The 15,099-nt window shown below is 47.5% G+C and overlaps 3 protein-coding genes across 3 annotated transcripts; all 3 read right to left on the minus strand.

Moving 5' to 3' along the window:
• Nucleotides 1–39: 39 nt before the first annotated feature.
• Nucleotides 40–1,092, minus strand: MYCTH_2305981 (uncharacterized protein). The gene is made up of 2 exons (XM_003663755.1): nucleotides 900–1,092; nucleotides 40–839 (listed from the first exon to the last, which is right to left on the minus strand). Exons 1-2 carry the CDS (start codon nucleotides 924–926, stop codon nucleotides 81–83), a joined length of 786 nt encoding a protein of 261 aa, XP_003663803.1. The 5' UTR covers nucleotides 927–1,092; the 3' UTR covers nucleotides 40–80.
• Nucleotides 1,093–9,166: 8,074 nt separating this feature from the next.
• MYCTH_2063204 (uncharacterized protein) lies at nucleotides 9,167–11,045 on the minus strand (the record flags this gene model as incomplete). Its single annotated transcript, XM_003663756.1, has 3 exons — nucleotides 9,167–9,794; nucleotides 9,890–10,707; nucleotides 10,824–11,045. 3 exons carry the CDS (start codon nucleotides 11,043–11,045, stop codon nucleotides 9,167–9,169), a joined length of 1,668 nt encoding a protein of 555 aa, XP_003663804.1.
• Nucleotides 11,046–12,766: 1,721 nt separating this feature from the next.
• On the minus strand, nucleotides 12,767–14,829 carry MYCTH_2037656 (uncharacterized protein; the record flags this gene model as incomplete). Its single annotated transcript, XM_003663757.1, has 4 exons — nucleotides 12,767–13,518; nucleotides 13,731–14,286; nucleotides 14,473–14,667; nucleotides 14,770–14,829. Coding segments are annotated over 4 exons (1,563 nt in total), but the record flags the coding sequence as incomplete, so codon positions are not given.
• Nucleotides 14,830–15,099: the final 270 nt, after the last annotated feature.

The following is a 15,099-nucleotide window of genomic DNA, read 5'->3' on the forward strand; positions in this document are numbered from 1 at the left end:
CCAGAAGCTATCTTAGGTACAGACTCTGGTTGGGGTCGCACGTCAAAGGAACTATCTGCCAATTTTATGATGCTATACCCTCACTCTGAGCCCGGTTTCTTATTATAAAGAAGCGCAAAAATCCGAGCTTGCGTATCCTCCTCCTCCGGGTAATCCTCAGGATTCCGCGGCCGGTGGTCGTCGCGGTCTCTGTTATGCAAGGGTTCCGGCCGCTCCCAGACGTCCCTGTACACCTTGCTGTCGACGATGGCGCGGTCCGGGTCGATCCTGACCCTGTGGCTCCTCGTTGGGAGGATTGGTAGGGGGCCATTGTCCGCCGGTGCCGGTGTTGGTGCCAAAAGAAAGCCAACCAGGGCTTCCTGCTCCTCGTTCTTGACCTGCCACAGGCGAAAGGTGACATCGTCGCGGGCTGAGTGCATGTAAAAGTTGGGCTCGGAAGCCCCCGGCCCCTCGCCGTCGCAGCGTCGCCACGTCTGTGACCGATCGAAGAGCACGACGCCGCCGAAGATTCGGTCCTCGGCCCAGTAACCGACAACATCGGCAAGGCCATCGGGGTACTGGTTATGAGCCACGTAGTACGGGTGCGAGAAGAGGGTTTTCCAGGGCGGCGGCGGAACTAGTAAGGGATAATAGCCGCCGCTTTGCTGAGGGGGTTCCCAATCCCACGACGTCGCCCCATCCACCGTGTAATCAGGATCGTTGGTATGGTGATCATGTACCCTGGTGTCCTGCTTGTATAAAAAGACTGCGATTTGGTGGACAGCTACTGCAGCGAGCTCGATTAGGCGTAGGTGGAAGGCACGCGAGCCCGGAGCCGAGGCTTGGAAAGAGTAGAGCAGCTATGGAGCGTCAGAGGAAATCTGCTTTCCTTGCTACAAGAAACGGTGAGGCTTGCCAACCTCGGGGTTGAATGCCAACATTTCCATCTCAAAGTCGGACCGGAACTTCACAACAGCCTCCTCCACGCCCGGACAGAGAGTGACATGGCGCAGGATGGGGTGCTCCCCACGCAGCCTGCGGCCTCGTTGGCCATATGCGGCAGAGAGGCAGGCCGTCAATTATCTGACCGAATGTCTCGCGGGCCAGCGCAGTGTCAAGGAGCCTGAGCACGGCGGCCGTGATGGCGTCGCGGTGCGGCGGATCCAATTTCTTGATGCTCGCCGATGGCGTCGTGGGCGGCATGGTTGCAATGGTATGGTGGCGAGTCGGCTAATCGAAGCAGAAAAGGAGTGTCTTGTGAGGGGATCGCAGAGTTCCGTTATGCAAATTTTGGTCCTGCCTGACAGTCCTTCGATTGAGGTGGCAGCTGCAATCGCGCCGTCGCGCGTGTGTGTGCTGGACGGTACTGTTTCACCACATTGCTCCTTGAAGAAGGGGGGGAAAGACTGGGTGATCTTTGTCGTGGATTGAGGTGTTGAGTGGAAGAGAGAACTGGCCCCCACGAAGTAGGCTAAATAATTATAGCAGCAAGCCTTGGCCTGGGCCCCGGCCAACCATCCCTTCCCCCATTATACTGACAAACCACATTGGCGGAGAAGCCAGGGCGACCAAGTTCAGCTGGCCCAGGCCCAGGCGGGCCAGCGTGCGAAAACCATGGAATATTACGTCCCGGCCCAAGCCGGCTTCATAAAGATCAACAAGTTTGTATGTTGCTCATTCATACCCGAATGTGTTGTTGGTAATAGCTTACGAGTGATGTACCTGCAGGTCTCGAATTCCAAAATCAAGATATGAGATTTTTACTCTTTGTATGACCACTATAATATATACAATGCACGATTTCCATTCGTGTCAGCGTGTTTGTTGCCACATGTGAGTACCTGACATCCAAACTGCCCGTGTGCTTCTTCATAAATGTCATCACGCCCTGGGCTTCACCAGCTGTCGGAAGCTATGGAGCTTCTAAACGTATTAGCCACGCGTTCGCCATAGCTGTATAAGGCTGTTCAACGCATTGGCCAGTTCCTTTTGTCTATAAATATCAGTCGTTTTGTCCCCTTTGTAGATAGTTTAACAAGGCACTGTCTCCTTCGTACAGCCACCTACTACAGACACTGCTTTCAACGCTCCCGGAGCTCCTACTGCGTTCGGTAGTTATAAGCCCGGCGCCTTGACTACTCCTCTGCCAACGTATATTTAATATTAGTAATAGCTTCTTTCTTTGGTTACGAACTCTCTTACCCTGCTTCTATACGCATTCGACGACGTATCTGTCTACTATATCTGAGATCCTAGTCGAGACTTCTACACGCCTTATAGGGCCTAGTTCCTAGAACTTATAGTATATTGAATTACAGTCGTAGGCTAAATTCGCTAATATATAGGGATTCGTTGACCCTAATGGTGACCGTAAGCTAGATCTAGAAGTTCTATAGCGCCTAACCTATAAGTAAGCTAGAGATAACCTTATCCTAGCTTCCTAGGAGTAACTCTAAGAGGGATTGTTACCCTTAATGTCTATAGACTTGATACCTTCTAACGTAGCTATTATAGCCAAATTCGTATGACTATAAGACTCCTTTTATAAAGATATTATATATGCTATAAATGTTAGTAAGTAGATAGGATATCTTAATACTAGCTAGTATATACTGTAGATCCTAAACTCTATAAAGCTATAAAAGCATATAGGAAGAAGGATATTAACCTTATTAAGGGGATTATCTAAGTGCTTTACTTTATATTTATGCTATCTGTTATAACGCTTTATACGATAGTTATTATATAATATATAACTAGTCTTAACGTAGCTATATAATATATAACTAGTCTTAACGTAGCTAAACGTTCGGGAGTTAATCTATAGTACTAGATTTGTAACTTTAATGTTACCTTCTAGTAAGCTATCTAATACGATATCCTAGAAGTATAGGGTATATAAGGACTTTATACCTTTCTTAATGCTATCGCTATACGTATCTTACTAACCTAGGTAGCGAATAAGAGGATAGAAATCGAACTTGCTAATGGTATAAGATAGCTACTTCCGGAGCTTAGTACCCTTGTTATAATAGCTAAGATCCTAATTAATGATGACATGTAACCTAGAGTCTCTTAGAAGTATAGAATCTTCTTGATAACTTATATACTAATACTTCCTATAGCCTAGAAGAGTAGTAAGGAGAGAGGTAAAGACTTGTATAGAGACTCTTGTAGCAGTTAGCAGCGTAATATAAGATGTCTCTATAAGCGTCTAAGACATCTATAGGATCTAGTAGACTACTATACGCTTAAGTAAGCCGTCTATAGTAACGAGTAACGCTTGTACCTTTCTAATAAGGAGTATAAGAGGATTTGCTAGGAGCTCGATAAGCCGAAGTAGGCTAGATTAAAAAATTAACTTATTACTAAGTAGAGAGAGCTATCCTATTCTAGGGAGTTAGGGGTAGGATACCTTAGCTCCCTTAATATATTAATTATTGGCCTTTAATTACTTAGCGAGCTTTTAATTTACTATAGGACGTTTAGTATAGTCGCTTTATAGCGTTATCCTCTTTCGGAAAGCACTTTACTAGACTTATATAGTACGACCTATTTAGTTAACGATAAAAAGTTCCTTTACCTAGAACATTTATTAAGGTAGAAGATCCTAAGTTTGTTAAAGTAGGTATAACGACCTTTCCTATTAGTAAGAGGGGTATTTAGGTAATTAAGAACATTCTAGATAGACTATATAGATCGCGTACTAAGAGTCTAACGCTTAAAGATATCGCTATCGTTAAAAGATTCTATATTAACATTATCTTAGAAGTTCTATTACTTAAGGTAGACGCTTAGTATTATAGCTTAGATTACTTACTATGTTTCGGAATACTAGAAAATAATGTTATCCTTTATAAGTTAGAATGTGAGTATAATCTTACTTTCCTTAAATATAAGCTACTTTCCTACTACTTAAGCTTCCTAGACTACGTCTTAATTAGTAAAGTAGGCATTATAAACGTTTATATATCCTTATAGAATGTATTCGCTATATATAATAGAAGGTCCTAGACACAAGTATTACCTACTATAAGAGAAGATACTAAGAATCTTTAGCACTTAAGAGCTAGCTACCTTAGACTAGAAGCATTAAAAGCGCTTGTTAATAACGCTAGAAACGTCTATATCAAAGGGATAGTATGTATTAAGTACGAGAGCTACGCTCGTACTTACGTAAGTAAGGTTATCTCTAGGAAAACACTACCTAAGTAGAAGTCTATATACCTGTTCTAGTAAGTAGCCTAGGATCCATTTAACTATCCTAAAGCGATTAATAGATTATAATAGCTACTTATAATTATTAACAAGTATAGTAAGAAGCTCTTCCCTTTCCTCCTAATAACAAAGTCGCTAGACTAGATTATGGAAGTTATCTAGAACTTCGGGAGCTAGGTAAGACACTAATATAGGCTTGCTATCTATAAGATCAAGTAAGATAACGATACTACGACGATTAGTTTAACAGGGCGCGTACCGACATGCTACTAGACTTAGGTTATAGAAAGCGGTATTAATCTTAAACTCTTACCTTTATATACCTATAAGCCTAACGGACTAGTAGAGCAAGTAGGGCAAGAACTGATCTTATACTTAATTAAGATACTTAACGGCGCGAATCTACCTATAAAGCTCTAGTTAGAAAGCGTATAAGTGGTAGCGTACTTATATATAATAAGCCCGAGCTATACTTACTTGTTTAGAACTCCTAATAAAGTGCTCTATAGCTAGTTTAAATAGTACTTTCGCTAATATAAACCTAGCTTAATAATTACGTTAACTAGTAACTTATACCTAGACTAGAGTAGTATCTTTATATATAGATACTAGGTATATATCCTCTATGAAGATAGGGAAGCTAAGCAACGTATAAAGGACTTTAAGGTACTACCGTATAGGCTAATAAGGTATCTCGTAAGATATCACGTATCTAACATCTATTATATTTAGATACCTAAGCTTAATAAGGTTATTATAACTTATAACGTTCGCTTTAATAAGAAGACTTTCTACCGTCTAGGCAAAGAGTAGCCGATAGAGTCATCGCTAGTAATAGCAAGCTAGGAAGTCAATTAATTCGATCTTGGCGAAGATTCCTAGAATACCGACTTTCTCTAGGAAGCGTTATAATAGACCTAATAACTAGTAGAAGACTCTATTATAGTAGCTTAGCCACCTCTATTATAAGAGAGTCTAGCGATAGACTAACCTCTCTAATAGGGTTAAGACTTAGGGGTAAGGGAGCTCTCCGATATGTAGCCTATAAGCAAGTAATTAGTTCTAGAGACTCTTATAGTAGAGATATAAGTAATAGACGAACTTACCAAATAGATAGAGAGCTTTAGAGGACTCTTGACCCTTAAATATATACCTAAGCCCTTGGTAACTTACCCTATACCGGCTAGTAAAGGGGATGTCTACTAGGAAGTAGGAGGGTTTAAATTAGAGCCTTCCTAGTCGCTAGCTAGCTAACTAGACGCTAGGGAGAGCAGGGGAGCTGCCAAATCTAGCGAAGGAATGCCTTCTGTAGAAGAGTCAAGCGCGCGTAGTATGACGGAAGAGCTAGAAGCTAGGGATAGTATTACTAATATATTGTACCTAGCTAGGCTAGAGGAGTAGAGCGTTAAGCGAAGTCTAGATTAGCTAACGTATCCTCTAGAAGGTAAAAGCGAAGGAGAAGTTACTTAGCAACCTCCTATAAGGAGAGGCAGAGGTAGGAGGAGGGCTTACAAGCCTAGGGACCCTATCTAGTCAAGCGAACGGCTATGAAACAAAGAGAGGGTTAATTACTATTACTCCTTTATCTATATAATAAAGGAACTCTAGCAATAGTTCTATAAGACTTACCTACTTAATTAATAGGAAGCTTACCTAGAGGACTAGAGTATAAGAATAATATATATAGTGTTCGTTATTACTATACGATAGAAGGATATTATATACCTTAGAGTAGCCCTAAATAAACTATATTAATATATTAACGATCTTACTTACGTTTCTACTAATTAGCAAGACCTATATAATTACCTATTAAGATAATAGTTTAAAGACACGGCTTATAAGGAGATATATAACTTAAAGAGCAAGGGAACGTAGAAGATCGTATTATAAGTAGGCGAAAGCGTGACCTATCCTATTAAAATAGGTCTTTATATATAAGTTTGACAAGGACGGTTTCTTAGAGAAGTATAAGGCAAGGATCTACATATAAGGAGATCTATAAGATATTAGCTTAGTAGAAAGTATATATATAGCTACTCTAGTGGTATAGTCATTCTATATGATAATAGCGATCGCTACGTACTTCGACTTAGAAGCTAAGTAGTTCGATATAATATAAGCGTTCCTTAACGCCGAATGGCCGGAAGACGATCCTATTATCTACAAATTACTAGAAGGATTTAAGTAGCTAGGGAAATATATAGAGTTATAAAGAGCTCTATATAACTTGAGAGACTTACCATTCTTATAGTATAAGGAGTTTTGTAAAATGCTATTAGATCTAGGTATAGAACCATTAGGCAAAGAGAAGTACCTCTTCCTAAGCTATGACAAACGAATTATTCTAATCTTCTATATTAATGACTTCTTAGTCTTCTTCTATGAAAGTAATACTATAGCGGCTAAGTATATAATAGAAGGAATTAAAGCTTAATATAATATTTATAAGTAAGGTAATGTTAGTTAGTTTCTTGGTATTAGGGTGATTCGAGACCGACCTATATATAAGATATAGTTAGTCTATAACTAATATATTAGAAAGGTAGTAAGAAGATATAGGCTAGATATACCTAGTATATATAAGCTAACTCCTTTAAGTTATAAAGAACTTAAGAAGTTCGAAGGGAGCGCTATTAATATATAGATCAAAGAGTATTAGGAGCTTATTAGATTAATCCTATATTATATAGTTATACTATATCTAGACATTATATATACCTATTTAGTACTCTCTCGATACCTGACTAACCTAGGACTAGACTACTTATTAGAGGTACGGTAAGTAGTAAGATATCTATTTAGGAGCTCTTACTTATTAATCTAATATAGAGGTAAGTAAGCGCTAGAAAGTCTAACGCTTATAATTACTAGAGACGCTTTATATATAGATGATCTAGATATATAATATTTATTATAAGGATATATCTTCTTCCTATTTAGAGGTCCTATTATATAGAAGGCATCGTACTAGGATATTATTATAATGTTAAGTACTAAAGTAGAATTTCTAATGCTCTCCCTTATAGTAAGAGAGGCTATAATACTTAAAAAGCTATTTATAGATATTAATCTTAAGCTTAGGGAACCTTAGAATATCTATTATAATACTTAGTAAACTATTTAACTGGTAATAGCTAAGAATAAATATATTAATACTTACCTATAGTATATAGATATCTATAATATATAGTTATAACAGGAAGTAGTAAAAGGAACGTTTAAAGCTATATATCTATTAACTAGTTAGATACTAGTAGATAGGCTTACTAAGCGACTTAGCTAATAAGCTTTCGAGCGCTAGAGAGCTTTCTTTAATCTTTAAGATATTAGTTATAAGCTTATATAACTAGGAGGTAGAAAATAAGTCAAATTCGCTAAACAAAATACTACCTAATACTCCCTATCTATTACTATTAGCCGTCGCTAGGATTAATAGCCTTACCCTTGCCTTTATCCTAGCTAGGTAGCGATATAGCGCCTAACGTATCATCAGACATGCTAACGTAAGCATTATAAGCCTCTTTAATCTTGCCTAACTAATAGAAGATATCGTATACCAAGCAGGTAATCTTTGTAAAATACGCAAGTTTAGCCTTATTAAGCTTGTACTCCTCTATATTATCTATACTAGCACGTTTTAGATTACTCTAAAGAACTATACGTAACTTCTTAAGATCCTATATATAACTATTAGCGATTTACCTATATATTAGAGATAGAGGTTTAGAATCTAGGGACTTATAAAAGCCTTAGCTCTATCTAATAAAGCCTTTATTAAATCCTTTACTAACTTAATATAAGAAGTAGGACTACTAGTATAGTTAATATAAATATTATAAGAGCTATTAGACATATAAGCAATTAGTATATATTTCCTTATACTTATAAGAACTATAGGTATAATAATAATAGTAGGAGCTAGCGCTAGAATGATCGCGACATTTACTAAAAGAACGTCTTACTAGAGCCGACTATATATATATTCTATAGGGCACCTTGCGAAGCTCGCTAGTAATAATATTACTATATTTAGTTAGCTTAAACGATCTTAACACGACCAGTAAAGCGCTAGAAAACTGTAAAACTAGCAATGAATAGGAACACTTACGGTTTAAAAGCTAGTTTAGAAGCTTTAGCACGCTTACGCTTTCAAGGCATTATAGGAGCAGGAGTCGACCTGCTAGCAGTAGCCGTATTCACGACAGGCACACCTGACAAGTCATCCGTTAATTCGAGCGTAGGAGGCATTATCCTATTATTATTATTACGATTAAAACTGGTAATACTATTACTACTATAACTATAATAGCTATATTTGATCTATAGCTTCAAAGGAATCGCTCTACCATACTCGACTCTTTCAGACTTCCGAATACGGAAGGCAGGCCCCCTAAAGGAGCTATCGAGGTAAGAGCGACAAAGGATACAACACTAAGAATAGTATTACTACAAAGCGTAGTTAAACGACTATCGCCTTTAACTAGGGGGTATGTCGGAAGCTATAGAGCTTCTAAACGTATTAGCCACACGTTCGCCACAGCTGTATAAGGCTATTTAACGCATTGGCTAGTTCCTTTTGTCTATAAATATTAGTCGTTTTGTCTCCTTTGTAGATAGTTTAACAAGGCACTGTCTCCTTTGTACAGCCACCTACTATAGACACTGCTTTCAACGCTCCCGGAGCTCCTACTGCGTTCGGCACCAGCCCTTCCTGTCTCTCCCTTCAACGGATCCTTGTCCCCAATAACATGAAGTTGACGGCGAAGACGTGCACACAAGAAAGCTCCCTAAGGTCCCTAAAAGATATACGCCAAATTCCTCGCACCCGTCCGAGGTAGCTATGAAGTCGTGTCGACATAGTTGTTTTACTCATGATCCGGGGCTGTCCCAATCTCCATGTAATTAGGGAACCGCCCGTGTACATGTACCTGCCCAGAATCATTCATGGACAAACATACTATCATCATCATGCTGCGCTGTGGTGCAGGGGCCTCATCCTTAAGTACATGCCGTGCTCGGGCTTGATGGTGATGACGCCGCGGGGCACGATCTTGGACTCGTCCATGGCCAGGTCCCAGGAGAAGGAGGTGACGAGGGCGGCGAGCAGGCAGCGCATCTCGGCCTTTGCGAACTCCTGGCCGATGCAGCTGCGGGGGCCCTGGAGGAAGGTGAGGAAGTCGTAGTTGCTCCTGGCGCCGCCGTGGCGGTTCGCCTTGCCGTCGTCCGCGTTGATCCAGCGCTCCGGCCGGAACCGGTCCGCGTCGGGGCCCCAGATCTCGGCCGACCGGTTGACCTGCCAGATGGAGACGACCACCTCGGTGCCCTTGGGGATCGCCTGATCGCCGAGCCGGGTGTCGCGGAGGGCCTCGCGCATGGTCAGCGGCACGGTGGGGTACAGCCGGAGCGTCTCGTGCATGATGCCGTTCAGGTACGGCAGCTGCTTCAGCACGCCCGCCAGGTCGTCCGGCGGCTCGCCCGCCAGCGGCTTCTCCCCCAGCGCCTCCGTCACCTCGTCCCGCAGCTTCTTCTGGTACTCTTGGTGCTTGGCCAGCAAGTATGACGACCAGGTGAGGGCGGACGCCGTGGTCTCGTGCCTATTACGGGATTGAAAGAACCAAAAAAAAAAGGGTCAGCAACGGATCGGTATTGGGGAGTAATAGGAATAATAGGCGTAAGGCATAAGTCGTACCCGGCAGCCAGGAATGTGAGGAGCTGGTCCTTGAGGACCTCGTCGTCAAAGTTGCCCGTCTTGATCAGGAGAGACAGAATGTCAAAGTGGTCGTCCTTGTTCTCGACGATGGCCTTTCGCTTCTCCTTGATCAGGTCCCTGCAGATGTTTTCCAGGGAGGAGGTCAGGTAGATGAAGAGATTGTTCATCCTCCAGGGGAACATGCGGATGACCGGGAAGCCGAAGGCCAGGGAGAGGGCGGCGAAGATGATCTTCTCCCGGTCGGGCTCGAGGAGCTCCTCGTAGAGCTCCTGGAGCGGGTCGCCCGGCTTCTCGACCACGTTGAGGGCGCGGCCCATGCCGGCAACGCCGATGATGTCGAGGGTGACCTTGTGCGCCCAGCTGGTCAGCTCCAGCACGGCGGAGCCGGAGCCCTTGGACTCGGCGCTCGACGCGCTGGCGATCTGGCGGTCCAGTGTCCTGACTAGGATACCGGCCTTGGACCACATCATGGGGTACAGGTCGGTGATGTGGCGGGCGCGGAACGCAGGCATGGTGTTCTTGCGGATGAACTTGTGCTGGTCCTCCTCGACGGTGATTAGGCCATCCCCGAGAACGCGCCGTAGAAAGGCGCTGATCCTCCTGGGCTTGGCGAAGTCGTAGCACCTGTGGACGAGTAGGTCGGCCAACAGGTGAGGTTTGGCAACCAGGATCTGACGGCCGAAGCAGTCGAGGGCGATCAAGTCCTCGTCCGGGTACCGTCTGACGAGGTCAAGAAACAGGTTACCAGAAGGCCCCTCTTTCACGATCAGGGCCCGATACGCGGCGCTCACTATAGCCTATGACGGGTGGGATGATGGGATCCCGGTCAGCACTTGGAATCACGATCCTAAAAAAAAAAAAAAAAAAAAAAAAAAAAAAAAAAAGGCGGTTCGGTCGGCTGGGCGGCTCTTACTCTGGGACCACGGATCCGGCGTAGAGGGCTGAAGAAGTTGGGGTACAGAAATGCCCAAAAGACGAGTCCGAAGGCATAGTTGACTAAGATGGCGCCGGCCGCCAATGTGAGCCGACCATGCGAGCTGACCAAGTCTGGAAATAGCCTGATGGCCACCAGAAACTCGATGGCCGCAGCAAGTGTGAGGCTAGGGAAGCCGAAGAGCTGAGATGCTACCGTCATGGCGGCGAGGGAGCTGGCGGTGGCGAGCGGCGAAGACAGCTTGTTGTGTGTCTTGGCTGAGAACAATCAAAGGCCAAAGAAAAGAGAGGTAATTAGGCGACTCTGCGAACTTATAAAGCGTGTACGTGTACTTCATTAGTAGGAGACGGACCAACAAATGCGGATGTGGTTGGTGATGAATTCAGGTAATCGGAAAGTTGCCGTTCAGAACCCGGAGAAGAGGAGTAGGTAGACGATCAGGGAAAGACGGCCCAGGGAGAGAGAGTTGGCAAGCTCGCAAGACCCATTCGCAAACTCACGGGTCGGACGCGCGGCCCAGATGAAGTCGTAGAATATGCTTGGGTACCGTAATAATACTCTTGTCGGTTCAGGAGTCGAGAGTGGTGGTCTTACACGGTACGCTACGGAGTACTGTATGTACAGTACATACATATTCTTCCTTTGCGCAGTACTTTTACACCTTTACACCTTCTATTCCACACACCCACTGACGCGGACATGTCGATCAAGATGACACCTTGGCCCAACTCGCCTTCACGGTGCCCCGAAGGTAGACCCCAGCACAAGCCGGTGCAGCAGGATCCGACCGAGCTTGGCTCGAGCTTTGGGGGTTAAAATTCCCAAGCCGCAGCGCGACCCCGCCCACACACAGGCAGGTCGCAAAGTCCGTCCCAATTTAGCTTAGCCTGCGAGTTTATGGAGTAAAAACCACGAAGAGAACAAAAGAAGCCAACTGCAAGAACTTTGCATGACGGGCCCAGTCGTCCCAAGCTTGATTGACATCTCCTACCAAGTAGACACTAGGCAAGGGGGAAAAAAAGGAGGAGGTCCGATGATCAAAGAACGGATTAATCCCGTATACTACTGCTCGCAAAGATGGTCTGCTTTTAGAAACAACAGTTGTTACATGGTGTTGTACATATTACATGATACACCCCACGTTACCGAGACCCTTGAGCCTAACACCGATGATGTAAACTACCCATGCATGCCTGGTTACTTCCCTCACGGGCACGTGTACTGTACATACATAAACGTATATACTACATACACGCAGTACTGAATACACCACTTGATCTACGGAGTATTTTGTGGATACATAAGGTACCTTAAAACACAGCGTTATGACAAAAGTTACATACAGATCATTTCCACGGCTGTTACCCGGACCTCCACTTACGTATATACTATACAACGTTCCACTGCTACGCCCCGACAGTACAAGTAGGTAAGCCAAGTAAATCTCCAAAACCTACACTACGCCCACTTTCACATGCCCTTGTTGCCTCGCACTGTCCCATACGCAGTATGTACCTTGGAGTGACTCTGTTTTGGCCACCCACCACACTCCCTCCCATCGCAAACCCATCCCAACAACCCCTTTGTCGATCGACGGACCGGATCCGGCCGGACGATCATTCTCGGCCGACGTACGGGGACGCAAAGGGGTCGCCCGCCCAGCAGCCGGGGCTCGCGCCGGAGCTGGGGCCGGGGCCGGGGCCGGGGCTGTTCGGGGTCGTCGGGGTGAAACCGACACCGGCGGGGGGCGGACTACTCGCCGTTGTCGCCGTGGTCGCCGTCGTCGTCATCGACGTTGGCGTCGTCGCCATTGTCGTCGGCGTCGTCGCCATCATCATGGCCGCCGACTCCCGGGCCAAGCACTCGCGCAGGAACGCCTGCTCGCGGGCCCAGCTGGAGCGGACCATGTCCTCCTCGCGCAGGCCGGCGGCGGCGCGGATGCCGATGCCCGCGTTGAGGCGGGCGAGGACGTCGTTGGCGCTGCGCAGCTGGGCCGGGGAGGCGAGGGCGCACGAGGCGACGAGGCGGATGGACTGGACGATGACGATGGCGGCGGCGCCGTCGTGGGCCAGCGAGGACGGCACGCCGCCCGGGCCGACGTCGCCGAGGGCGTAGGGCACGCTGGCCAGGATGTCGTCGATGGCCATGCCGACGTGCTGCCCCAGCACGGGCACGCACTCGGCCAGCCCCGTCTCGGCGCCGCGCCCGTCCCGCTCCTGGTAGTAGTGGTACGCGATCATGCTCATGAGCAGGATCAGCCGCTCCGACCGGGTCAGGATGATGGTGCACGCCGTCTCGACGTCGTAGTGCTGCGGCGCCGCCCCCCCGCCACCCCCTGCCGCCGCCGCCGACGACGACGACGGTGGCGCCACCTCGCCCAGCGCGGTCGGCACGGCACGGCCCTCGAAGGTGGTCTTCCAGTACTCGGCCGCCTCCTCGTCCCAGCGGTGGAAGGCGTCGAGGGTCTCGAAGCAGCCATGCAGGACGGCGGCCTGCTCCACCGGGTCGTCGACCAGCGGCGGCTGCTCCGCGCCCGGCGAGAGCAGCCGCTTGCGCAGCGACAGCGTCCGCGACATCATGGACAGCGCCCGCAGCAGCGGGTCGAAGGCGCCCCAGGCCGTCGCGATGGACCCGGGGTCCACATACGTGTCGTCGTCGTGCAGGAACGAATAGACTTGCTAACGGACCGAAACCCACGCCGAGCGGTCGTTTTAGTGACCCGAACCAAAAAAAAAAAAAAAGGAAAATGAGAAGAACAAGGATGGGAGACGGAGGAGGGAAGTGTGCAAAGGGGGGGTGTGGGAGGAAAATGAAAGATACTTGACTCATGGGATACACTAAAAGAGGAGATGGAGGAGGAGGTGGTGGTGGTGCTTCCGACATTACTTACCAGGCGGATCAGGGCCAGGAAGAGGAGCTCGGCCCCCCGGCTGGTGGCGATCTGCTCGGGCCCGCGCTTCTCGACGAGGTAGTACAGGCCCGGGGCGTGCTCGCCCGGGTCGCCGGAGCCCTCGCCGCTGATGTCCTTGAGGGTGCAGAGGAGGAGGACCGAGGTGATGACCCTGTCGTCGGTCGCCTGATGTTCAGACCGGATGATGTCCTGCAGCATGCGGATGGCGCGGCCGTAGTTGCGGTACGACTGGACCCGGAACCGCTCGCCGCCAAACTTGTTGTAGGCCGCCATCTGGGCCACGCTCAGCGTCGCCGCTTCGAGCAGCCCCTGGCTGTGCGAGTCGTACAGGCTCGGCAGGAAGCTCAGGTGGCCCGGGAAGCCGTCGGTCGGGTTGGGCGACACGAAGCGGCGGACAAAGTAGGAGAGCGACAGGTCGTCGTAGGACGGGTCGGGCGCGCGGACAAGAGCCCGGTCCCATGGCAGGGTCTGGACGGCTCCTTGTTGTAGTTGCTGGTGCTGGTGCTGGTGCTGGTGCTGGTGCTGGTGCTGCTGTCGTTGTCGTTGTTGGTGGGCTTGTTGTTCTTCTTGTTCTACTGTTTCTTGTCGTTGATGTTGCTGCTGCCGCCGTAGTTGCTGTTGTTGGTGCAGTTGCTGCACTTCCGGCCCTGGGTGCTCTATCTTGATCAACACCGGCGGAGACTGACGAGAACCCCGGCGCTCAGGGGCTTTGCTGACCTGCCCTTGCTTCTTCCCCGCCCCCGCCACCGTCGCCCCCGCCGCCTCCCCGGCCCGCTCGCGCTGCCCCGAAGCGGCACTCGAACCGGGACCGAGCTGGGTCCCACGGTGGCGGAACTGGAACTGGTCCGTGTAGCCCGGACAGGGCTTGCCGTAGATGCAGCAACGACGACACGAAGGCCTGGCCTCGTCGCACTTTTTTTTTCATTGGACGGCGAGGGGAGGCAAGTCAGTCCGGGTCTAGAGTCGTCTTCTCTTTTGAAAAGCGACAGAGATGGAGATTGAGAGCAACCAAACCTTGACTTTACGCTGGCGGCAGCGCAGACATCCCGTGCTGAAGCGCCCTGGGAACACCATCGCTACCAAAAGCAGGTAGTTACTGGGGTCAGGCTTAAGCTTCCTTTGCGGTAGTAACGGCAGCAGATCGCGAGTGGGCGATAAGATCCGGTCAGGTCCAGGTCTGCTAAGGTACGGGTGCAGTAATAGCCAAGGTACGGAGTATGTACATACATACAGTACTCGGTACTTCTTTCGCGTGGATCCGTGCCTCCCGGTGGGCTGCGGGCCTGGTAACGCAGTAGTCCGTGCTTGTTCTCACTTGCTAATGGCCTCCTTCCCAGGTAAGGT

The sequence above is a fragment of the Thermothelomyces thermophilus genome, chromosome 4 (genome assembly GCF_000226095.1).
Source record: "Thermothelomyces thermophilus ATCC 42464 chromosome 4, complete sequence".
Classification (NCBI taxonomy): Eukaryota; Fungi; Ascomycota; class Sordariomycetes; order Sordariales; family Chaetomiaceae; genus Thermothelomyces; species Thermothelomyces thermophilus.